This window comes from Dasypus novemcinctus, chromosome 2, assembly GCF_030445035.2.
Source record: "Dasypus novemcinctus isolate mDasNov1 chromosome 2, mDasNov1.1.hap2, whole genome shotgun sequence".
NCBI classification, from domain to species: Eukaryota; Metazoa; Chordata; class Mammalia; order Cingulata; family Dasypodidae; genus Dasypus; species Dasypus novemcinctus.
Genome location: NC_080674.1, coordinates 135,035,046 through 135,060,931, shown reverse-complemented (window position 1 = coordinate 135,060,931; position 25,886 = coordinate 135,035,046). Strand labels below are relative to the sequence as shown.

Here is a 25,886-nt window from a genome sequence, read left to right as displayed (position 1 = left end):
TGGTTTGTGCTAAGTGCATTATATCAGGGTGCCTCAGAGAATTGACCATGGAGAGGACTATAAATATGAAAAATCTAGTTTCATTATCTATTAACTTTGTGATGTTAGGTTAGCTAAACTCTGCGCCTCAAATTCCCCATCTAAACACAAGCAGGAATAATGAGAACACTTCCTCTTAGGGTCGCTGTGAGGATTAACATTAGTGAGTTTATGTACAGTGCTTGGCATATAGTAAAATCTCACTTAGGTGTTAGTTGTTGTTGTTGTTGTTGTTATTGCCCTAATTTACATTATTCAGGAGTTCTAGGGAAGCGGATGTGGCTCAAGCAATTGGGCTCCCGTCTACCATATAGGAGGCCCAGGGTTCAATACCTGGGGCCTCCTGGTGAAGGCAAGCTGGCACGTGTGGTGAGCTGGCCCATGCGGAGTGCTACCCCTGCACAGGAGTGCTGCCTCCATGCAGGAGTGCTGGCCCACATGGAGAGCTGGTGCAGCAAGATGATGCAACAAGAAGAGACATAGAGGAAAGATAATAAGAGACACAGCAGACCAGGGAGCTGAGGTGGTGCAAGTGATTGAGTACATCTCTCCCACTCTGGAAGGTCCCAGGCTTGGTTCCCAGAGGCACCCAATGAGAATACAAGCAGACACAGAAGAATACACAGCGAATGGACACAGAGAGCAGAAAAAGGAAGGAGAGGGGGAAAATAAATAAATCTTTAAAATATATATATATTTTTTTCTGACTGCTGTGTAGGTAATTCATTTTACATGTGTAGAAGCAGGGATTTCCTTTAGATGGCTATTATAATCATCTGGCTAAGAAAGAAAGGAGGCTTAGATTAGGGCCATAGCAGTGTGGATGAGGGGTGAAGAATTCAGAATATATTTTAGAGAAAAGAAGAAAAGTATACAAGACGACACCTAGGATTTTTACCTGAATAACTGATTAGATGATGCTACTATTTACTATTATGGAAAAGCCTGGAAGAAACAGGTTAAGGGAGCTGAAAAATAAAAGTTCTGTTTGAAATATGTTATATATATATATGCTTTTAAGTGGTAACTTCAAGTACAGAGATACATTGGAGCTTTATAGTTGCCAGCAAATAAGAGTCTCTAAAAGTATGGGTTTGGATAAAATCACCTAGAGAGAGGACAGAGAGAGAAACAGAAGAACCTGTGGCTGAGTTCTGAGGCACTCCAACGTTTATAGTGACTAAATATATTTAGGAAACAGAAAAAGAGTAGCCAGCCAGGTAGAAAGTTATCAATGTCAGTGTGGTGTCATAGAAATCAAAAGAACAGGTTGTTCAGGAAGTTTAAGGTATGGTTAGTTGTGGATAATGGTTCTGAGAAGTAGAATAAGGTAAAGACAGAGAAGTGATAAGTAGATTTGGTCACCTTCTCAGAGGCAGTTTCAGAGGAGGATTAGAATAAGTGGTTTAAGGAAAGATCAGAGGTGAGAAAGTGGAAATAACAACTAGAGATTACTCTTCCAAGAAATTTTGCTCTCAAGGTAAGCAAAATATGTACAATAGCTGAACAGGTCATATGTGAACGAGGGAGGAGATTGTTTTTTAAGATGTAAGTTAGTAGAGAATGTATTTTGAGGATAATAATTCATTGAAAAGGAATCAAGAGTGATAAGGGATAATTGTGAAATCATGGAAGACAATTCAGAGTACAAGTGGAAGGACTGATTATAAGAAAAACCAAAGATATTCATCCCATGAAAACAGGATGAAAGGTTTTAGGTGCGAGCACAGACAGATGAGAGTTATTTTCTTAATGTGTAGCAGCCGTTTTAGAAAGTAGGAGCATGAACATACTAGGAAGTAAAGGAGGGTGGTATGGGAGGATTAAATATGAAGTTGAGATTTGAGTCATGAATGAGACCTGTCCAGGTTCTGTCGTTTTTCTCTAGCATATCGTCCTGCTCAGGTATAGGCATGGAGGGAAGTGAGTGTCTGACCGGACTTACTGACAATGAAGAGAGAGTAGTAATTGGTAATCCTGATGGAGTCTAGGTACTGTCAAAAGAGAGAAGGTGGAATGCTTTCAATCAGAATTACATAGGTGGTGCAATATTACATTAGTTATACATTTCATAAACAGCCTGGTGAAGTTATACATTTTATAAACAGCCAAAAAAACATAAAAAGGAAAGAAAAAAAAAAAAAACAAATTCTGTAGGTATCCAAGAAGAAAAAGAAATTTACTTACAAAGTAGAAAAAAAAAATCAAGATTTTTTTCCCCCAACTTCTCTTAGTCATTCTCAGGGCCGAAAATAGTAAAGCAAAAGTAATCCATGGTAAAAGCTACATTACACATCAGAACACATGGAAGAACTCAGGCAGTGAGAGCCTTTCTTAAAAAAAAAAAGTAATTCTGACAGCTAAAAAAAATACAAATCATAAATAAAGGCAAGTGACATTAGGGTTACGATCAGATGTAGAGGACAGACTTATATATTCTTGAGTAGAATAACAAACGCAAATTCTTAAAAACCTATAATTTAGCTCACTACTTTTGTGTATGCTTTAAAATTTCATGTTTCTTTTCTCCTAAAAAGGAGAAAATATCTACACCAAGAACCATTGTGATAAACTTCTTCAGGACACTAAGAGCAGAGTGAAAATCCTTAATCTTCCAGACAGAAAAACAAAATTATCTACAAATGAACAGTAACTGAATAAAAGAAAACAATAGAGCAATACTTTTAATACATAATATGGGAAAATAGTTTTGAGCTGAAATTCTGTACCCAAATGTAAAAAACAAACAAGCAAAGACATTGTCAGAAATGAAAGTTTAGATTATTTACCACCCACATACCTTTCTGAAATAATTGCCAGGCTCCATTCTCCATTGTTTTTTTTTTATCCAAGAGAAGGTAATAGTACACATCAAACAATGGTGAGGAGGGAAAAAAACAGTAAACCTCATTATTTAGTCAAAATAGATGTTTATGGCAGACATGAAAAACTATTCCTCATAACCAAAATTTGTAATTCACAGAAACCTGGGAGGTAGGACAGAAAGACAGCAAATTATATCCATGCCAATGCCAGAAACTTCAAAAACATATATATCTTGACATTGATAGAAAAGTAGTTATTAAGAGTGCGTGTTGAAATTACTTAATGATTACCACTAAAGGAATAGAAAGAGGATGTGTAACTTCCCAAACATGAGTTGGGGGCAGGGTAGAGCCTAGAAAACTAGACTGATGTAAAAAATATCAAGAGATGGAAGAGAAAATTACATGATAAATGTAAATAAAACACAATATAAAATTACAGGCAATGATCCAAATATATCAGTAACCAATTTAAATTGCCGGTTAAAAGTTAAATGTATTTTTAAAAATTCTTTTTAAATTCGGGGATGTGCCTTTTACAAGAAATGGATCTACATAAAAATGTGCAATAGACTGAAAGAAAGGGTGAAAGGGTTAGGTAAATGCTATTAAAAAGAAAGTATATGTTGCAAAAATAAATGCCAGTAAAATTTAAGGTTAAAAACGGAAAAGTATTGAGATGAACAGATTCATTTATCAAAATCATGTTATCATTATGAGCTCTAGTATGTTCCTAGGAAGATAACTTCGAAAAACCTCAACAAAATGTGCAAAATATCAAATAGGCACAATAAGTAAGGATATAGGAAATTCTGATGAAACGATTTTGTTCTAATGGACTTATTTATTTATCATCAACTAAAAGAGCAATACCCAGAGTCCCTCTCCTGCTAGCTGCCCTCATGAACCATAGCTGCTCCTGTGCCTCTGCTGAAAGCCTGCCTGAGAGCTTGTCCTTTATCCACGCCTGTGTGGCTTTTACCCTCTTCCCCACCCTTCACACCCACCCCACATGCACACACCCAGCCTCTTTCTAATATCACATAAACTGACATCCATGACCCCAAAATTCCTTCTTGTCTGGTCTTTCAGGGCAAACCTATCCCTTTTGGAGACCAGTTTTTCCAATTTGCCATCAAACCCCACCCCATCTGCATAGGAGAAAAGAAGAGAAGAAACACTATGTTACAAAAGAACCCACCCAAGAGTATAAAGCAAAGTTAAAAATAAATCAGGATTCACCTGCGATTAGTATGTTGGTGAAGTTTGAAATAGGATATAACCCATTAGAAGATAATTTATATGTAACAATTTTACAGTCTGCTTATTTTTTTTAAGGTTTATGTTTTTTACTCCCCTTCCCCCATTGTATGCTCTCTATGTCCATTTGCTGTGTATTCTACCATGTCCACTTGCATTCTTGTCAGCTGCACTGGGAATCTGTGTCTCTCTTTGCTACATCAGCTCTCCGTGTGTGCAGCGCCACTCATGGGCAGGCTGCACTTTTTTTGTGTGGAGTGGCTCTCCTTGCAGGGCACACTCCTTGTGCATGGGACATCCTTATGTGGGGGGAACCCCTGTGTGGCACGGCACTCCTTGTGCACAGCAGCACTGCATGTGGGCCAGCTTCACCACACAGGCCAGGAGGCCCTGGGTACCAAACCCTGGACCTCCTATATGGTAGGCAGATGCTCTATCGTCTGAGCCACATCCACTTCCCATCCAGTCCGCTCATTATTCACATTGTTTTTCTAAAGATGAAAATGAATGCAGGACCAAACCAGGAATCTGTGAAAATGGGCGTTGTGTTAACATTATTGGAAGCTATAGATGTGAGTGTAATGAAGGATTCCAATCAAGTTCCTCGGGCACTGAGTGCCTTGGTAAGTGGCTATACAAGTATATTTTATTTAGCAAACAAAACATGTTTTATGAATACATCACAAAAGTGCTCTCTCTGCATATCTTTGTCTGCTAAATAGATTGCCCAATCTGAGTAATCCACATCCCTCCTTCTAAAGGCACACATCTATTAAAATGACATATTTGTGCATGTGTGTGTTGTATGCTTACCTATATGTCATGTAAAATACAATCCCTTAGGGAAAAATTCCAAAATTAAGATTAATTAAGTTCTGTGGAAAATGCGACTTGAGTAAGTCAGTAAAACTTACATCAGGGAATGATTTAATTCCAAAAGAAAATATTTGTGATATGAGGTAAGCTATGCTGATATTAATGCAAAGTAAATGCCACATTTTCAAACTGTAGTGAAGGTTAATTTTTGTTTTATACACAGAAAAAAAATGTCTTAATAATATTTTCTTGTAGAAACTGAAAATCTCAGGCATTATGATATATTTTAATGTAAAATGCATATTGTACAAACCACTTTTATTTCATTATGAACAGGTGTAAAATTATGGAGTAGTAAAACTTAAGGTAAATAAAGATGAGCATTTCTTAAGCTGTTTGACTCATTTGATTTGGCACAGAAAGAACATGTTTTTCAAGTATACTGAACTTTGCTCACCATGATGTCATCTGCTTCAAATCCCAGGAAATTTTAATCAAGAAAATATATTTTGTTTATTTTTGTCTTCAATCTAGACCTTTACTAACAACCAGGCTTTTAGGAGATTAAAAAAAAAAGAAGATAACCTACATAGAAAGTATATTTTTCTATTTGTGTTTTAAACACTTTATTATATATGGTTCATAGAGCCATATTAAAGAATTCTTTCTCTTATTTATATGAGAAAAATCCCTTTATTTTTTATTACAGGTGTATCTAATTAGTCCAAATGTTTGAATACTCTTTTACATGTAGAAAATACAAAAGATTAGGTTGATTATGCGTCAAGCTCAACATAGTCTAGGATTTGCTTTTAAAAAACAAATCTTGATATTAGTTTGCTTATTTAAAGGAAAGTCATTTGATTTGATTTCCCTTTCATTTGGATTCTATAGGAAAGGTGATGAACTATCCTTTAGTTACTGATGGATTGAAGAAGAAAAAATAGCCCTCTAAAATATAGAATTACTTTTTGATAAATCTAATAAACTGTATGTAGTGAAAGAGTGCTGTATATACTTACCTTCAATAAAACTTTATAATCGTTACACTGTCTTGGGCAGTGTGTCCATTCATATAAAAGAATATTATCTTTTAAAAAAATAATTGCTAAGAAGGAAAGTTATTGATGGTCCTGTTGAACTGGAAAACCAGCCTAATGAAAAAGACAACTTTGCTTATTTTCTTCATCATCATTTCAGACAATCGACAGGGACTCTGCTTTGCAGAGGTACTGCAGACAATGTGCCAGATGGCATCCAGCAGCCGCAATCTTGTGACAAAGTCAGAATGCTGCTGTGATGGTGGGCGAGGCTGGGGCCACCAGTGTGAGCTTTGCCCACTTCCTGGAACGACCCAGTACAAAAAGACATGTCCTCACGGCCCAGGATACACCACTGATGGAAGGGGTAAGAAGCTGAGGCAACTCACACATATTATCAACTTCATTAATTTGGATTAAATTGAAGGAGAATGTTTAAAATGATAAAATAATAATCGTTGAAATATATATGTGTGTTTGTACATGTGCAGTGAATAATTTTTCAATGCTTTAGAGACTTTGAAGATTTAATCTTTCTATAAAACCTGAGAAATAGAATTTATTCTTACTCCAATTTTAACAGGTGAGGAAACTAAAGCACAATGTCCAGAATAATACTTTTTTAAGGAATGGACTCAGGAATGGAATATGTCTGTCTGTCCCCAAAGGCCATACTTAAAACCACCCAACTATACTTGCTTTATTTAAATAAATACTGTTTGCTTGTTTTGAGTATGCACAGGAATTCATTCTGTTCTCAATGTATTTATGAATTAACAAGTCTCATAACTTAGTAGTGTTTTTCACTTATAGAAATAATTAATATATCAATGTCCTGAAAAATACCATTTTCCTCCATTCCTATACAGATTCCCCATTCTGTACATGATTGCTTTGCTAATGAAACCCTTTTTTCAGAGTCTAATACAGTGAGAAGTTGAGGCTAATCCATGGAAAACTTATCACCAATTCCAATTTAGTTGAACTTCAGAAAGGTAGCTTTCTCTATTCCCCCCCAAAATTGATTCTTAGATTACAAAATTGAGTAGTTTTAAACAGGGCTTTCAATATAGTCTTCCTTCATTTATTTATTTTTTTCCCCTCACATTAGGTTATTTTTTTCTTTCCTTTTCACATTGGCCATTCATGTGACTGATGAAAAGATATCCCAGCACTGTTAAGAATATTGGTCACTAGTCATCACACCTCAGTTCATTAATTTCCCTTAGTTTCTAACCAATTTCAAGCTGGCATAGATATATTAACTTCCAGTTGGTTATTTTGGGTCTGCAGATATTGACGAATGTAAGGTCATGCCAAACCTCTGCACGAATGGTCAGTGCATCAATACCATGGGCTCATTCCGGTGCTTCTGCAAGGTCGGCTACACCACAGACATCAGCGGGACCGCTTGTGTAGGTAAGGCGAAGCACCACCACGCCTGGGGCGTTGTCAGCTTGTGCTTCCTGCAAGTCACTTAACTGTCAACAGAGTTACTTTACTATGGACCTTTGGAATGTACATTTTGTTAAAATGATACCACTCCTCTTAAGAACATGGTTCTTAATAGCATAGTAATTTGCCCTCTTCGTCCAGCACTGTGGGCTCCTGAACTATTTGATTAATCAAAAAGTCTGTTTTATCAGGGAAGCACAAAAATTATAAAATGATACTTTTTATATTTTCACTTAAAACACATCAGCATATTTTTGTCATTCTTTTGATTGTGGAGTTGTGTGTTTGTGTAGAGAGAAAATACTTTTTGCTTGATCCTCATCATTTTTTTTTTGGCATAAAGTAGACCAATTAAGCATAATCCACAATTTCCAGTGGCCAAGCAATCTCAGCATCTAAACCTTTTATGTTTTTACAATTTCTTTTCCTCATTTAATTTTTTTCCTCATCCACACCATTCTATGACAGTTGAGGGAAATGGGAGAGAACTTACCTTTATTGAAATCTTTCCAAAACTTCAACTTAGTTTTCATTAAAGAAAAAGACATCTACTTTCTCCTTCATATTTTATCAGTTTCTATGATATTCTGTTAAATTATGTAACAGCATAAAAAGGTGAGAACAAGTGAACTGACTCTTAGTAAGCATCCAATTCAAATGGTAGGAATAAAAGGGCATGGGAGTACTAGAACACAGCCTACTAGTCATGAGCTTTCAGCATTCTCTTAGCAATTCAGTGGATTATTTTAAACCCGAACAGTTATCTGGCTATTGAAGTATTTATCCATGAACTGTAAACTGATCAATAAAGTAAACCAGTGTGTAACTTTAGAGAAAAATACTCTGTATCATTTCTCTTTTTAGCTCTTTTCCTTTTAAGTTGAAGAAGAAAAGTAAAAAGAATGAAGTGGAAGTATGGAGGGAGGAAAGAGGCTGGTTATTTCTTTTAACTGGGAAATTAATCTTCACACCCCTTTTATTTAGATCTTGATGAATGTTCCCAGTCCCCAAAACCATGCAACTTCATCTGCAAGAACACCGAGGGGAGCTATCAGTGTTCGTGTCCACGGGGGTATGTCCTACAAGAGGATGGCAAGACTTGCAAAGGTGAGGGAGGAGTTTCTGATACTGCGACCCTTGGCTAACTCTGTTCTTTTCAGTTTCAAATATTAGATCATCATTAGATCATCATTTTACCATTTGCATAACCTTCATTAAAATGTACCTTCGTGTGGGCCATTTTATTACTCAGGACATTTCTACCAAAGGACTCATTATGGAAGCAGAGAAAATTAAACTCCCAAAGACAGTATTTTGCTTCTTATAGTAAACGGCACAATTTTTTAATAAATAAAATCAAACACAGTTTGGGTGAGGTAAGAGATTGGAACAAAGACCTTAAAGACATTGTTTACTGACCTAAAACTTCATTTCTCTAAGCTATCATTACGGCATACTAACTGCATAAAATTTAAAATGAATGGGTAAATTAAATGGTTTGCTTATATTGTATTCAAAATAATTGTCAAGCTAAATTATATAATTAAACTCATTTTCACACTCTATTCACATATTCAACTTTATAGTAAAACCTCATCAATACAAAATTAACGGACTGAGGAAATTCCAGTCTTACTAAATTTTGAAATATAGATTATTCTCAATGAAGTGGGGCTGTATATCCAAGAAATACATAAAATTAAAATAGAAGTAGAGCTATCTCTTGGACTATTGAGTGAACAAATAAGGGTCAATCTAATGTTGCACATGGTTTATAAATGAGTGGCATTAAAGTGTGTTAAGGTATAAAATAGTCATGTTTACATCTTATATTGCTTGGTAAATTTATTTTTAATACATTCTCCCAGTGTATTAACAATTTAGGTTTCAGTGTAATCCAAATCAGATTTTGAGTTTTCTGTTAGTAGAAGCCAAAGATTAATACAATTTATGACTGGGATTGTATGTGCTATGTTTTTGCTTCTTCTAGAATTAGTGAGTGTTTGTTTTTTCATTTCAGTCTGGAAAATCTGACTCAATGTTTATGATAGAACCTTGATCACTTTCCAGATTCTCTTCGGTCTTTATTTATCTCACCTTTAATGCAAATAAATAACCAGCTGAGGGCAAAATTGCATTAAATATAAGAACCATAACCTTTGAGACCAGCTCATGGAAACCACTATGATTCAGACATTCACTTTCTTTTTTTAAGAAAATTGTGTGTTATGTGTGGCCTTACCCATCCTATCATAGTAATATGGTAATTACTATGGTAATATATATGGAAGTCTATAAAACTTCCTGCAAAAATCTAGATAAGATTACTGTGGAAGAACATCCCACCTCCTATGGGCTCATGAGAATGAATGCTTGGCCAGATAACTGTTCTGTTTTTTTATCAGCCTTTCTTCAATTTCAGATCTTGATGAATGTCAAACCAAACAACATAACTGTCAGTTCCTCTGTGTCAACACCCTGGGAGGATTTACCTGTAAATGTCCCCCTGGCTTCACACAGCATCACACTGCTTGTATTGGTAAGACAAAATTACAAAGGGAAATTTTAGAAACTTTTGGTAGATTAAGAAAAATTGTACTTAAAAAATGATAAATGGAATAATGTCCCAGGACTTATATTTAGAACCAATACCTCCTAATTAGTAGTCTAAAAAAGTTGCTAATAATATAGGCATAAAAGGAATGTTTCAGTGTTTTAGGCTTTTTTTTTTTTTACACAAGGACAGTAAACAAAGGGAAAAGGGCTTGTAACTCAGGCACAAGCACTGCAGTTATGTCCTAAGCACTGCTTTTCTAAATATACCCATGTGTGTGGGCAGATAAAATATAATTAAAGGCTCACTGTCATTTAGGACATGCTAATATACTTGAGTTGTTTTATGTAAGAAGACATAGTGTTAAGAGCCTTTCAGCCTTTAGTACCTAAAACCATATCCACGATTGCCCCAAAATAAATTCTAATTCTGAACCTCCTGAAATTTACTGTTTCTTTCTACTTTTGCTCCTTAATGTGATAATGAATTCTGGTATCAATTTTCCTAAAATGCTATGTTTATAACATGAAAATGAGATTTTTAAACTTCAGTTTTTACTTCATGTAGTGAAATTAAAATCATATAGTAATTAGAAAGTGTGACACTCTCCTTCCTTTGTGCTTTCCTAGACAACAATGAATGCGGGTCTCAGCCTTCACTTTGTGGAGCAAAAGGAATCTGTCAAAACACCCCCGGAAGTTTCAGCTGTGAATGCCAAAGGGGGTTCTCTCTTGATGCCACTGGACTGAACTGTGAAGGTGAGTTTATTTGCTCAAAAGTCCTTCGTTTGATACAGATATGTATGTGAATATATATATATATATATATATATATGTGTGTGTATATATATATATATATTTAAATTTCTAAGCCATTGAATGAGAGGTTGAGGTCTTCTCCCCATACACACAAAAGTATTTAACAAAATATAGCCCTGTACTTGATTTTTGTTCATAAATGTTCATATGTCATTTTGAGGGCAGAGGGAAACTTGAATTTTAGAAAACAGAAATTCTCTGGTTATAAATTAACTTTTATCTGAAGAAAATTTGAATTGAAAAGTAGTTCTCTTGCTAATATGTTTACAGTAGTGTATGAGTATACCAGAAAAAGAAAAGTTGGCTTTTGTTTCAAGATATCTACATGAGGAAGAGTAAAACGTAAAAGGAAAACCTATCATTATAGAGAATTGGAGAAAGGTACTGAAAACTCTGGTGAAAACTGATGGATATTTCCATTTTATATGGGTACTTCCTATGAGTCACTCCTATTATAGTTATTTTCTACAAAGTCCAAGGAAACAATTGAGAACAAAATAAGAAACTGCCCAAGATCAATAACATACCATATGTTTCCATCACAAATACTAGTATATGGTAAGACAAATGTGTTAGGATGGGCGTTTTTACAAAATACACATGCCAAAGATTATGAAACTATGTTCATCTTTTTCATATTTTATATAATAATGTAATATATGCTTTTTCATGCTGTTTTAGCTATCCTTCTTTAATCTTAAAAACATGAATTTGAATTCCCAAAAAAAAGATTTTAACTTACTCTTTGAAAGAATCTTGGACTTTTCTATGTATCCCTATTTTTCAGCCAAAAAAATTTTTTTAACATTTCAATTTTTATATTGTTTCTTTGATGCCATTGAAACGTTGAAAGTGTTTTGATCCCATGATTGCTTGCCTCCTGTGAGTTCAGCTCATGACCACCCACAAAATATGCCATTTATTAATTATCCATACAAATTTGTTAGACACACATCAGACATGACAATTTGACTTCACTCCTTTTGGATAGATATCAAAGCCTCAGTTTCATTCCAAAAGAGTATGCATATATATGAACAAGGAAATTATTCCATTTGTGTAATAATACCACATCTTCTCTAAAAATAACATATTCAAATACTTAAAAGGGATTTCATCTAATCAATCTTGAATGTTAATTAAAAAATTTTTTTGCAAAATTATTATATTTTTTAGATGTTTTTATAGGGCTTGTATCTTCCCTAAAGTGAAGATTAGGTATCAATGACTTTTAAATCTAATGTTGGAAAATCTGATACAAATATATTTATATCTCTTACCAAATAAAGCATACCACATACAGTTAATGTTCCCAGAATGCACAAAATTTGTGGCTACTATAGTTGATTTCCTGAAATTAAGAAGTTATTTAGAGCATTGATGTGGCAAGTTCCGGTGGATAACACAAGAATGAGGTGGTTTCTTATCTCGGAATCCTTCTGCACCACCACTTATTAATAACCCTGTGACTTAGAAAAATCACAGCCTCTGTGTGTCTTGTTTGTCTGTTTGTTTATTTGTTCATTTGATAATAATTAACCCCAGGCTGTTTGTCATGTATTTAAGAATAAGAGGAAAAGTTGCATAAAGATTTTGCCGGGATTGTTTTTTGCAGATGTTGATGAATGCGATGGAAACCATAGGTGTCAACATGGCTGCCAGAACATACTGGGAGGCTACAGATGTGGTTGCCCTCAAGGATATATTCAACATTACCAGTGGAATCAGTGTGTCGGTGAGTATTCATTTATAAAGAATCTACTTTTCTCAATTCAAAGTATCTCTGAGTAAAAGGAATAATTAATAAAGGTTAAACTTTCAGTATGGCCTTTGAATTCTAGAACTTGAAAACCAGACTTAAGATTGATGCATGGGGATTCATTATACAAGATATTTGTTTGAAAATATCCAGAATAAAAAAAGTCAACTTTTAATACCTAAATGGTAATTCACTAGACCTTTTAAAATTTCCCATTTCTGTTAGAGGTAATTTTAAGTCTCTAAAGATGGTGTGAAGAAGTATCCTCTTCATTTTATCAGTAAGTTACTATTGAAAGATTGATTACCCATCCATCCCCCTCATACAAATCTATAAGGAATTCAGATTGACTTAATGAGGACAGTCCATCTCTGCTCTCCAGTCATGTGGGTTAAATGAAGGATGTGCAGTATTTTAAAGTTGTACAAGAACCTAGTTACAGCAGATACTGTTGATAGCTCCTGGCAGGACATGTGTGTACTATAACGTACATAGGCATTCCACTCTTTTCCTTACAAAAGGGAAATCCACTTTTAAGGAGAAATTGATCAGAGAGAATGTTATTCTCTTTAACTGACTTATTTAGCATATGCCTAATTTCTTGGCTCCATTTGAATGCACTTCATAGACATGCCACCCAACACATTTTGATGTTAGATACTGGTATAGCTGAGCAAAGAGGGAACAGTGGACCTGCAAAGAAGTGGTAGGTTGTTTCCTCTTTCTCAGTAATAATTTAAGTCATTCCACAGTCAGGTATTTGTGAGTGATCCACTAATTAATTATTCTGATTTTATCCTTTGTGGTCTGTACTAGTCAGCCAAAGGGGTGCTGATGCAAAATACCAGAAATTGGTTGGTTTTTATAAAGGGTATCTATTTGGGGTAGGAGCTTACAGATACCAGTCCATAAAGCATAAGTTACGTCCCTCACCAAAGTCTATTTTCATGTGTTGGAGCAAGATGGTTGCCAACATCTGCGAGAATTCAGGCTTCCTGGGTTCCTTCCTTCCAGGGTCTTGTTTCTCTCTGGGTTTAGAGTTCTTCTCTTCCCAGGACTTGCTTTTTCCTGGGCTCAGGGTTTCTCTCTTCCTGGGGCTTACTTTTCTTTCCTCTGTGAGCTTACTTCCCACAGCTCCAGCTTAAGACTTCAGCATCAAACTCCAACATCAAAAACCCCCAACTCTGTCCTTTGCCGTGCCTTTTATTTGTGAGTCCCCAACCCACCCAGGAGTGAGGACTCAACACCCTAATGACATGGCCCAATCAAAGCCCTAATCATAACTTAATCACACCCAAGTACAGACCAGATTACAATCATAATCCAGTATCTATTTTTGGGATTCGTAACCTATCAAACTTCTACATGGTGTTATCAAAAGAAACTTCTAGTGGCAATTTAGTTAATTGAGGAGAAAATCAAGTTAAATTTCAAAGCAGAGAAAATAATTCTGTGAAGGTCACAACTATACTGGGGCCTCAATCCAGGTCATGAATAGATGCTTTAAGAGACCATAACTATACACTTAAGGTAGGAAATCCAGGAACTGATAGGCAATCAAAAAATTAAGGGTCAAGATTTAAAGGATTATCAGATCAATGACTTAGACAATCAAAATAATTTATTAAGATTAATTTACTTCTTTTTCTCTTGGAAAAAAAAAGCTGCAGAACTCCTCAGGCTATGATTTATGGATTCTGAAGCAGAATATAGGCATAATCTTTAAAATAAAGGAAAAAATATTTTATGGATAGATGCTATACAGTAGAAAACAATGTTATTATTATAATGCAATGTTTATAAAATATGAGACCTGCCACTTTGTTTAGCAAATACCAAGGACTTCTCAGTTTTTAATTTTAAAAAACTTAAAGCAAAAGAATAATTCTCTAATCTTTCACATTGATTCAGCTTCCAATAGAATTCTTGTTTTTAAAGAGATCCAAAGTAAAAATAGGAGAATGTATGAAGTGTCAACTCAGTTTCCACATTTTCAAGTTGTCTGAAGTGTCTGCCAACAGAAAAGTACAGAAATCACTGCACAGGTTTTCACTAAATTTTGAAGTACCTGTTTGGAATGATCTGACGTAAAGTCCGTGTGTTCTATCCCAGTTCCACTTTGTGGGATTCTTGGGGTGGGCAATGCAGCAAGGTAGTCACCCCTACAGCAGCTAACATGGGGGTCCAGCCAGAGACCTGTGATACTTCTCATGGGAAGACCCCCTATGGACAGAGGAACAGGTCGTTTCAGAGATGAGCCCAGAGCTAATAGATATCCCCAGTTGCAAGTATTAACTTGTGAGCTGGCTGTTCTGAAATGGACGTCTCTAAATAGCAGACCCCTGGGTATGACATGGAAAGGATTTAATACAGAAGGTTCATGATTCTTCTGCACAGTGTTTAGGAGGCCAGCTGGTTTCTACAAAATCGCTGACTTTTTTGCCTTGAATCTATGTAACATGATAGGAATTTTTAACCCAAATATATGGCAGCCATTTAAGAAATAGAGTGAAATGAGCCATCAGGAACTAATAAAAGCTACAAGTGAGTAACACAACAAAAATTATGGCAAAATGGAAATTAAAAGGACACAAATCTTTATCTGTTACTACTTATGTGAATATATTCAGTCATTCATATAATTGAGGAGGAAATATAGAACACAGTATTTCAGATATATTTACCTGGTGTATTCTATTAAATGACCAAACCTATTAGAGTAAACACATCAGATAATTTAAATATTAAGTGTAAACCAACAATGCTATTAATATTACTATCAAATTAAGAAAAAATAAAAGTTCTTGGTAAGTATTAATATTGAGAAAAGCCTTCTGATTCACATGAGAGCTTTAAGAAGTTTCTAGCCAATTACCACAGAGAATAGGTAACATTGAAAGATTATAAGATTGTGCATATGTTGGCAACTTTCTCAAATATGGCATTTGAAGAAAAATTGTCCTAACCAAATGAAGCTTTTGTTAGTTAGTACTGGTAACTTCCAGTTGCTTCTATGGCCTTTTGAAATAATCTGAACATAGTTTAGTGAAGCTTGAGTCAGCTCAAAATATGTCTCATACAAGCACATATTTTCAAAGTGAGATTACCTAAACTGCACAGTCTTACCATGATGTATATTTATAGTATATAAATATGAGTTATATCATGGTGCTTCCAAAAACTGTACATATTTTAAGATATTTTTGTAAGTGGCATGTTTACACTTAATTTATTCAATTAATTAGGTCTGCCTGGTAATTTGTCTACCTGACACAGTGTCTAGTGCTATATTCACGGTGAGATCATTTGTTAAACTGTAATCTAATTTAGACTCCCTGTTTGGAGGGAAAAACATATACATGTCAGATCTAATTATAAAAGCAGACAAGTTTTTGTGGAAGAATTCCAATTCTATTGTATATAGAAATAAAATATCAGTTATCTTTATTTCATATGTAACCAAATTCCTAAGAATTTATTTACATATTTTCTCCTCATATAATGAAGGCTAAGAATTTTCACATATTAAGTAATCGCAGAGTTTATATTCAGTGAATAAGAATTCTACATTTGGCAGGTCTGACTTAATTCTGAAATTAATCATGATACAAAAATGTATCTAGTAGCATCGACCTTTTCAATAGCCTCTATCCTGTACTTAATGGAATTTACTTTCCCATCTGAGAGGCCTCTTCCTTAAGACCACATCTGCATCTTCCATAACCTTGAGCTACTGCAGATATGCACTTCCTTCTCACTGCTGTATCCCAGAGGCACACCTCGCTGTTCCCACATGGACTGAAACATATACTTGTCATGTATTAGATAAACAGTACACTCTGTGTTCCATATGGAATCATAGGAATTTGAAAGAATTCCATGAAACAGATGTGATCCGTGCCCAGGGTGAAAGCTGGATTATAATAAAGCCCTAAGGAGTCAAGCCACAGGCTCTATATCAACCAGACAGTCAAGAGCAAAACTGTATTTTTCAAAGCTAAAGGCATGGTCAGATTTGATTTATTAAAAAACAAAACAAGAGCAACTGAAAGTATAACCTAGAATTACCCTGCTGTCGGGCATTTACAGTATAATGCTAGTTATTAGACTAGTATAAGCTGCATGTCAGCTGAGGGCTGGCTTTGAAACTATCTCAGAGAGGGGCAGGCTACACCCCTCGGGTTCTGTAGTAGGTTAATAAGAGATTCAATTAAATAATGTTTCTTTGTTTGTTGTAGTTTTAAAGATTTATTTTTTATTTATTTCTCTCCCCTTTCCCCCTGTTGTCTGCTCTCTGTGTGCATTCACTGTGTGTTCTTCTGTGACCGCTTCTATCCTTATCAGCGGCACCGGAAATCTGTTTCTTTTTGTTGTATCATCTTGTTGCATCAGCTTTCCGTGTGTGCGGCACCATTCTTGGGCAGGCTGCACTTTCTTTTGCACTGGGTGGCTCTCCTTACAGGGCGCAGTCCTTGCACGTGGGGCTCCCCTATGTGGGGGACACCCCTGTGTGACATGGCACTCCTTGCGCGCATCAGCACTGCTCATGGGCCAGCTCCACACGGGTCAAGGAGGCCTGGGGTTTGAACCACAAACCTCCCATGTGGTAGGTGGACGCCCTATCCATTGGGCCAAGTCCACTAGCCTAAATAATGTTTATTTCGAGTTTTTTCATTTAGGGTTTTCAGATTTTTTATATTTTCTCCCCATACATAATGGGGGCTTTGGGAACTGCTGGAGGAATGGGTAAAAACACAAATAGAGATATAGGCTCTTTTTTTCAGTGAAGTAGAATTCACATACCACATACATCACCCTTTTAAAGTATACAATAACTGGTTTGTAGTATATTCTCACAAAATTGTGCAACCATCACCTATTTTCAGAACATGTTCATGATCCCCCCAAAGAAATCCTATGCCCATTAAGCAGTCCCACCTCATGCTCCTCTTCCCCTAACCCCTGGCAACCACTCATGAACTTTGTGCCTCTGTGGATTTGCTTGGAGTACAGACTTTTAAAGTAACCTTGTTTTAAGAGAATAGAAAGTTATTCAGTGGACAAACTGCAAATGTCTATCCCCAAACAGCTGCCAATATATTCAGAAACACAGTTCCAATAAAATATAGAAAGGTAAGCCAAGGCATTTTTAAAGCCATAATGTGAAAGGACTTGTTTTTGTTTTATAATTTCATGTGCTTTGCCAATTAGTCACCACATTAAATATTTTTAAGTTTAGATCTCGAGTTCTTTCCTCTATAAAAATGACAGGCACTTCAGCCTCCAGTTCTTCCTCATGTTAGTGCCCCCTGCCCTCTTAAGTTTCTTACTCTGTTTTGATAGACGAGAATGAATGCTCCAATCCAAATGCCTGTGGCTCTGCTTCCTGCTACAACACGCTGGGGAGCTACAAGTGCGCCTGCCCCTCAGGGTTCTCCTTTGACCAGTTCTCCAGCGCCTGTCATGATGTGAACGAGTGCTCGTCTTCCAAGAACCCATGCAATTACGGCTGCTCCAACACGGAAGGGGGTTACCTCTGCGGCTGCCCACCCGGCTACTACAGAGTGGGACAGGGGTAAGGGCTCATCACCCTCTCTGTACACAGGAAAGCTCCAGCCACGGGGCAGTCCTTCCTGCCCTCCCTGAGTTCAGGCCGCCTGGCCACCTAGCACTTCAGGGAAGATGACAGTGTTTAAAAGCCCAAGAGGCAAGTGTTGCTCAGAGTTCCTAGGCCATTGGAATAGGCACCAAGAGAGACTTATGGACTGTGTTCATGAAATAGAATGACCTCTTTGGGGGTTAGCAATGGACTTGGGCTTTTATACAAGTATTCCTCGCAGTCCCTTATGAAAGCCTGGATATATTCAGGGTCCTCAAGGCCAGGGATGCAAGCAGATGTTTAAAAGTGAGACTCACTTGTTGTCAGAGCTTTCTGAGTTGTGAGGTAGAAGTGCAAATAGCCTTGATTTGGGTGGTTCTTCTACCAGTTTTGGCAGGTGCTAGTTTGGCTTTTATTGTACTGTTGCCATTGCCCTATTCAGCACAGGACTCGGTCTCCATGAGGCTGGGTTCCCTCTGGCTAATCACACTTTTACAAGTGTAGCTCTCCAGAACAGTATATGGGGCAGTCCCTGAGGCCTGTGGATCAAACTGTCCACCCTTGTATATAAGATTATTTAAAACAAAAGGCTTGGTCTGTGACTGCTGTTTTTAAAAGCTACAAGTGTTGGAGAGAATGTGGAAGAACGGGACTAGTCATCCAATGCTGGTGGGAATGCATATGGTGCAGCTATTGTGGAGGATGGTTTGGAGGTTCTTCAAGAAGCTAACTAGAGAATTGCCATCTGATCCAGCAATCTCGCTGCTGGGTATATACCCTGAAGGACTGAAAGCAGGGACACGAACAGGTACACACAGACCAATGTTCATAGAAACATTACTCACTATTGCCAAAAGTCAGAAGCAACCCAAATGTCCATCAACAGATGAATGGGTAAGCAAACTGTGGTATATACATACAATGGAATATTACTCAGCTGTAATAAGGAATGAAGTTTTGACACATGCAACAACATAGATGAATCTTGAAGACCTTATATTGAGTGAAGTAAACCAGTTACTGAAGGAAAAATATTATATGATCTCACTGACATGAACTAGGAATACTGAACATACTCACAAGCTAGAGTCTGGAAGATATGTTATCAGCAAACAGAAAGGGAGTAGAGAGTGGCGAGCTGATGTTCAATATGGACAGAACCTATGATAAGATGGAAGGGGGGGGTGGTTTGGCAGTGGATAGGGGTAGTAGTGGTACTGGAGTGAGCAAGATGGAAGGGTGACTTGGACTATCCATGGAACTAGGGGGAGGGCTGGAGGAAGGAACAGGTGAACTCTGAGGATTTGTAGGTCTGTGGTCTATGGTAGAAATTACAATGGCGGGCATGTTCTTTTGGCAGATATGGCAGGGGTGGGTCCCTGGTGCCAGCTATCAGTGGTCAGGGGATGTGTGGGAAAGGGTGCACCTGGGACCTGCCTATGGAATATGAATGTGTTCATCTTGTCATAGTATGTTATCTCAGTGAGTGGAAACATACAATAAACAAAAAACATATTAAACTCCCATCATAGGGAGTTCTGCTACATTCTCGGAGGGGCAACAATCTCTTGAGTACATAGGCAGTGCCTAATAAAAGAAAACAAACCAGTAAGTCAAGCCCTCAATATTATTGCATATATGAACCTTATTCTTGTAAAATTGAAACTTAGCCTATTAGTAACTATTCCCTAAAGATTACCTCCAGAAAACCTTCTTATTCAAATGTGGCCTCTCTCTAAGCCAAACTCTGCAAATAAATGCACTGCCTTCCCCCAGGCATGGGACATGATTCCTGGGGATGAGCCTCCCTGGTACTGAGGGATTAATACCAAGCACCAATCAGCAATGCATTTGGAAAAAGACCTTGACCAGATGGGGGAAACATCAAATACTAAAGAGTTTTATGGCTAAGGATTTCAAAATGAATTGGGAGGTTATTCAGAGGTTACACTTATACATGTCTCAGTGAGATCTCCCAGTAACTGCTTCTCTGAACAAAACCTCAAATATGGGTGCTCCTGAGGGCTCTAAAGCCATCTAGACACTAAAGGCAAGGCACACAATCTCTTGAAATCAGCACCCTGTCAGTGGACCTTACCTTGAAATATATGACAACCTATTTCCCCAGTATAACAGAGTTAGACTCATTTATAATTTCCCTACACATGATTCTTTACCTCTTTTATTTGAGCCCTTAACTAGCACTGTACCCATTAAACATATGTCACAGAGACTTAAATCATCGGTCTGTTCATATGCCGGTTGAGCCTTGAATCTCAGAAGAGTTGTGGCCAATACCTACTCCCCAGGTCATCAGACTCGCCCAGGACAACTAATAAAATGATGATGATGAACAACCCCCATCCTAAAAAGCAGAACATATCTACAGGTGCAAGCAAAACAGTCCCTGCCATCTGTTCTGTAAGACCTTGGTTAACAGCAATGCTTCAGTACTTATTCATTAATTGTAACAAAGGTACCACACAATTGTAAGATGTTATTAGTAGGGGAAGATGTGGTCGGGTAATGGGGGATACAAGGGAATCCCTTACACTTTTGATGGCGTAGCTTTTCTGTAATTCAAAACCTCTTTAAAAATAAAGTTTATTATATATATATATATATATATATATTTTTTTTTTTTTTTTTAAGGCTTGGTCTAGATAAGGATCATTTAGAGCCAACCTGTTGACTCTTAACTAAAGTGTGACTTCAGGTCAGTTATTAAAGCAGCAACCTTTGTTGCAAGCCACAAACACAGGATTCAAATTTAAGAATGAAAAGAACCTCTCTTAACTTGAAGTTCTCTTTGGAAATTGCTGCTCTTCTTTTATCTTCTTGAATTAGCTATACCACAAGGGGTCAGTCTCATTAGGACTGAAGGTTAGAGATGCCCAGGGCTCACCTTCAGAAGAATTTTGCTCATTCAAAGTAAGGGGAACTCTCCTTCACTGAATGTTAACAAAAAGTTACTGAGAATATTAGGTTTTTATGTTTGTGAGCTTAGCATTTGCTTGGTTGACTTCTTATTTCTGAGTAATCTCTGCCCTATCACAGGAAAACTATAGTCAAAGGCAATGATAAAGTCTAATAATATTTTTCTTCTTGCTGCAAACAGCCACTGTGTCTCAGGAATGGGATTTAACAAAGGGCAGTACCTTTCACTAGATACAGAGGTCGATGAGGAAAATGCCCTTTCCCCCGAAGCATGCTATGAGTGCAAAATCAATGGCTACTCTAAGAAAGACAGCAGGCGGAAGAGAAGCATTCACGAGCTGGAACCAACTGCTGTGAGTAAATCTCACTTTGTTGTGCCACAAGACTTTAACCATATAGAATCACATACACCGTGCAGTAACCTGTACATAGTTTTAAGTCTCAGTGAAATTAAAACTATCTTGAAATTTAACAGAAAAATTGATGGACACAATATGGAAAGACAAGTAAATTAAAATAGTTGAATTATTAACTTAAAAGACAAGGATTGAGGAGAAAGGCTTTAAGATCCCCAGTTTCAAATCATTTCTTTTTGTTTTAGTTTTTACCACATGCCAGAGGGCAATAAGATGTCCATCTAGGAAATAGATCTTTTGATACGTCTCAAAATGAAATTATTTTGAATGCGACCAGCGCTATTTTATGAATGTATAGTAGGCTAGGCTGATTACTCATTTCAGTAGGTAAGCCAGCTAGGATCTCATATTTAATGACTTATTTATATGATAGGCATTCCTCCCATAAAAATTGTCTTTGAGTAATTTTTATTTTATAAGGAATTGAAGATCTGCATTGCTTGCCTTTAGTATGCTTTCAATTAATGACATCTTTAGCAGACTTATTGGAGGGGTATGCCACAGTCTGCCTGGTTTTTAATATATTTGCTGGCCCTCCCCACTTACTAGCCATGTTACATTAAGGTGTGTTTACTTAAGCACTCTCTATCTCAATATCTTCACCTGTAAAATGGAAGGTATAAAACTTACCCTGGAATGCCTAGAACAGTGTGCCCGGCCGTTACCGAGCAGGTGGGCAGTGCATGGGAATGAATTCCAGTGTCCATTTTCTGGAGATGTTGAATAATGTCCCCAGAGATGAGGGATAAAGTGAAGTAATCACTCACCACTCTCTTCAGTTAATAAACTGGGAAATTCCCTTACCCAGAAACCTAGTTAGAACTAACTGGCTGTGCTAATTGGGTAACTTGCTTTGGTTTTCTAGGCCTGAGTTTCCTTATTTGTAAAATGAGACTTCTCAAGCCAAAAAGCCAGTGATTCTATTTTATAATAATAAATAAGCCAGTGTTATATTTATATTAAGTAAACTAGGGTAACTAACTCATATTTAAACATGTAAATTGGGACTCCAAATCAGGTTCTGCTAACAAAACACTGATGGGTACTTCTTGGCCACTGTAGCCAAGTTTTTACTTAACAGGAATGAAATCAAAGCATTGTTTTTCCCCCTTCCTGCTGGCTTTTACCAAAGCTTATTCAAACTGGAGCCCTAGGACTCTTTGCAGGTCATTCACTCCTGTTAGCATTGATGGCTCTTCTCCTTTGACTCCAGCAAAGAGATTACAATCTTTTCCTAAAGTGTCTTTTTTTTTTTTTTTTTACATTTTAAGAGTGACATTCCATAAACTCATCAAAAAAACTTGAAATGTGCTCAATACTGTAACTTTTTAATTACCTTGTTAAAGCTGAGTGAAAAGTTATAATAAAGATTTACAAGGCATTCTGTGTGGAACTGAGCTTTTCTCCCAGCTGGCAGGAATTTACAATAGCCTCTTTCACAACCTCTGCTTGTAAGGGGAGAGTGCAGAAAGCAGGAGCAAAAAAGCTATAGCTTGTGACTGAAGTCCCAACACCCAATTCTTTTCTAGTTATTCTGTAGAAATAATTCGCAAATGGTTTCCAATCTTTCTCTAGGTTGAACAGATCAGCCTAGAGAGTGTCGACATAGACAGCCCTGTCAAAATGAAGTTCAACCTCTCTGGCCTTGGGTCAAAGGAGCACATCCTCGAACTCATGCCTGCCATTGAGCCGCTCAATGACCACATTCGCTACGTCATCTCCCAAGGGAATGACGACGGCATCTTCCGCATCCACCAAAGAAATGGGCTCAGCTACTTGCACACTGCCAAGAAAAAGCTGGCGCCCGGCATATATGCACTGGAAATCACCAGCATCCCTCTGTACAAGAAAAAGGAGCTTAAGAAACTGGAAGACAGCAAGGAGGACGACTACCTCTTAGGGGAGCTTGGGGAGTCTCTCAGAATGAGGCTGCAGATCCAACTCTACTAACCCCGTACAGACTTGGTTCCAGGCTCAAACCCCAGCACCGCCAGCCTTCAGAAGGGTTTTAGAAGTCAATGACTATTTTAATAAGGAGGAAAAAAGAAAGACTTTTGTTTCTTTTCTCCCTGTCCTGGACTTCAGAATGTTGACCTCACAGGGAGGAATAATTTACACTCTGGTGTGGCCAAAGATTTGAGTACAAAGGCAACCGTGGTTACTGTATTTTTATATAACTTCACTTTAGAATATATTAAAAAGGAAAAAAAAAACAAAACCAAGTGTTCAAGAGATCAGCATATGGCACTAAATGCACAAAAAATAATGTGAGCTTTTTGTTTTCCTGTTAGCAGTCTGTAACAATTGGGGTATTTTGCTATAGTTGCTAATTAAAAAAATATAGATGTTTATTTATTTTTAATGCAGTAATATATGGAGAAATGAACAAACTATGTAAACAGAAAGGGAAACTCGCTTGTTTTTCTTTAGATTTATAAATTTGAGCTATTTCTTTTAGAGGTGCTTTTTTAAAAAAGTTCAGTAGATTCAAGAGATGTTTCCTTTGGTTTTCTGCCAGTTGTCCAACTGGTATACATCTGATTATTTGAAAGAAAGCCACACAGAGCTGAATGGGTAGTGTAATAAATAGTTTAAAAGACACAAATGTCAATAGATCCTCCATAAAGGAGATCAAAGCCAGAGCAGCTCAGTGTGACACTCTCTCACATCACCTGACACACCAGGCAGCAGAAGATGAGCACAACCACTGTAGCAAAATACCTTGACTGCTAGTGAGACCTTTATCGTTGCAGGCCAAACTGTACTGTATTTCCTTCTCATAACCTCAAGGAACCACATATGCTACCCATAACACCTCATTTTTACCCAGGGTGCGCTACGTACTTGTGGTACTGTAGGCAGCTGAAGAAACGCTGTTCCTTTGGAAGGGAACACCTGGCGTTCTGTAGTGTTTGGTGCTGTCTTAGATTAATGGTGCATTTATTATGTCAAACTATTTCAGGATTGCCATATGTGCAAACAAATCATGCAGTGCAGCCAAGGAATATATGTTGTTGTTTTTTTTGAAATCCATTTTTTTTAGAATTTTCATTAATACTGTAGTTATACACCATATGCCTCATTTTATCATAGCCTATTGTGTATGAAAGATGTTTGTACAATGAATTGATGTTTAGTTTGCTTTAGTCATTTAAAAAATATTGTACCAATGCGTGCTAATAAAGAGCATGTCTCTGTGCTCTTCTCAACCCAAGAACCTGTCCCTGGACCAGTGACCAAACCTCGTATGTGAAAAGGCCAAAGTGTACCCAGAGTCCTGTTTTACTCCCCTCATACCCATGCTGACCAAAGATTAGTAATCAGTTATACCCAGTGTTTTGTTTGTGTTTTGTATTTTTTTAATAACAAAAGAAAAACAGTAAATTTGTAATCAAGGGTTTGTGAGGAAAAACTTATGGTTTTTGGTTTTGTTTGTTTCTGTAGGTCTGTGTATCAACCATGACACTTTTCTTGCAATAAAGCTTATTTTGGGGTAATTCTCTGCCTGTGAGTTTTATGTGACTGCATTCCCTGTTGTATTTGTGGGAAGGACTGGATGGATGGCCAGGCACATTTACAGAAAAGAAGGGAATGTTGTCCCATCTGTGAACAAAGTAAGCAAAGGTGTTCAAATGATGACCACAACTTATAAAGTTATATTCAAATAGAAGAACATAATTAAGGCATTAGTTGTTCATTTCCACGTAGATTCTGTGCCTCCAAGGACCCATCTTCCCAAAGACATTAAAGAATTTCTTCATTTCATCCACATGTACGTTTGAGCACCATCACATTAAAATACCCATGAAGAAGTGAAACATTCTATTAGAGAATCATCCTTCTTTACTGTGCAAATTTTCCTGAACCTCAGTTTTTAAGCAAAAGTACATAAGTACCTTATAGGCAAAATGGCATCTTCCCCAAAATAAGCCAAAGCCTCTTGTAATACACGTTCCTCAGTGGAGAAGTAAATAGATAGAACAAGTTGTTTAACATGAACTCTCTTGATACACTGCTGAAATGAGCACAGAAATACTTCCAAGAGTCTCAGAAATTAATTCAATACAAGGTTTAGGAATTTGTGTACTTGAATTTTGCATTCAGGAATAAGAAAACAAGGCAATATGACTGACCTTAATGCTGTTCTTTCCCAATCAGAAATTAGTTGCATGGAATAAGAAAAGTATTTGCCTTAGGGCATCCTTTAAAACTTAACATGCATATTGTGTTTCATCTGGAATCTATTATTGGTACAGCATAAGCTTTGTAATATGAAATTACCTGAAACCAAATCCAACCTTAGCTTTGAACGTGGAACAACAACACTCTTAGTTTTAACCTGCTCTGGAAGAAGTGTGAGAATCTACA

At 36.9% G+C, this 25,886-nt stretch overlaps 1 protein-coding gene across 1 annotated transcript in view; it reads left to right on the top strand.

The window, feature by feature from the left end:
• Positions 1–25,015, top strand: part of FBN2 (fibrillin 2) — a 266,741-nt gene extending 241,726 nt beyond the window's left edge. Inside the window, exons 56-65 of the mRNA XM_058277993.2 lie at positions 4,622–4,747; positions 6,141–6,347; positions 7,274–7,399; positions 8,420–8,542; positions 9,858–9,974; positions 10,619–10,747; positions 12,423–12,542; positions 17,910–18,141; positions 21,284–21,455; positions 23,094–25,015. Coding sequence (XP_058133976.1) covers positions 4,622–4,747; positions 6,141–6,347; positions 7,274–7,399; positions 8,420–8,542; positions 9,858–9,974; positions 10,619–10,747; positions 12,423–12,542; positions 17,910–18,141; positions 21,284–21,455; positions 23,094–23,468 — 1,727 coding nt within the window. The 3' untranslated portion in view covers positions 23,469–25,015. The remainder of the gene's footprint in view (positions 1–4,621; positions 4,748–6,140; positions 6,348–7,273; positions 7,400–8,419; positions 8,543–9,857; positions 9,975–10,618; positions 10,748–12,422; positions 12,543–17,909; positions 18,142–21,283; positions 21,456–23,093) is intronic.
• The last annotated feature ends 871 nt before the right edge of the window (positions 25,016–25,886 follow it).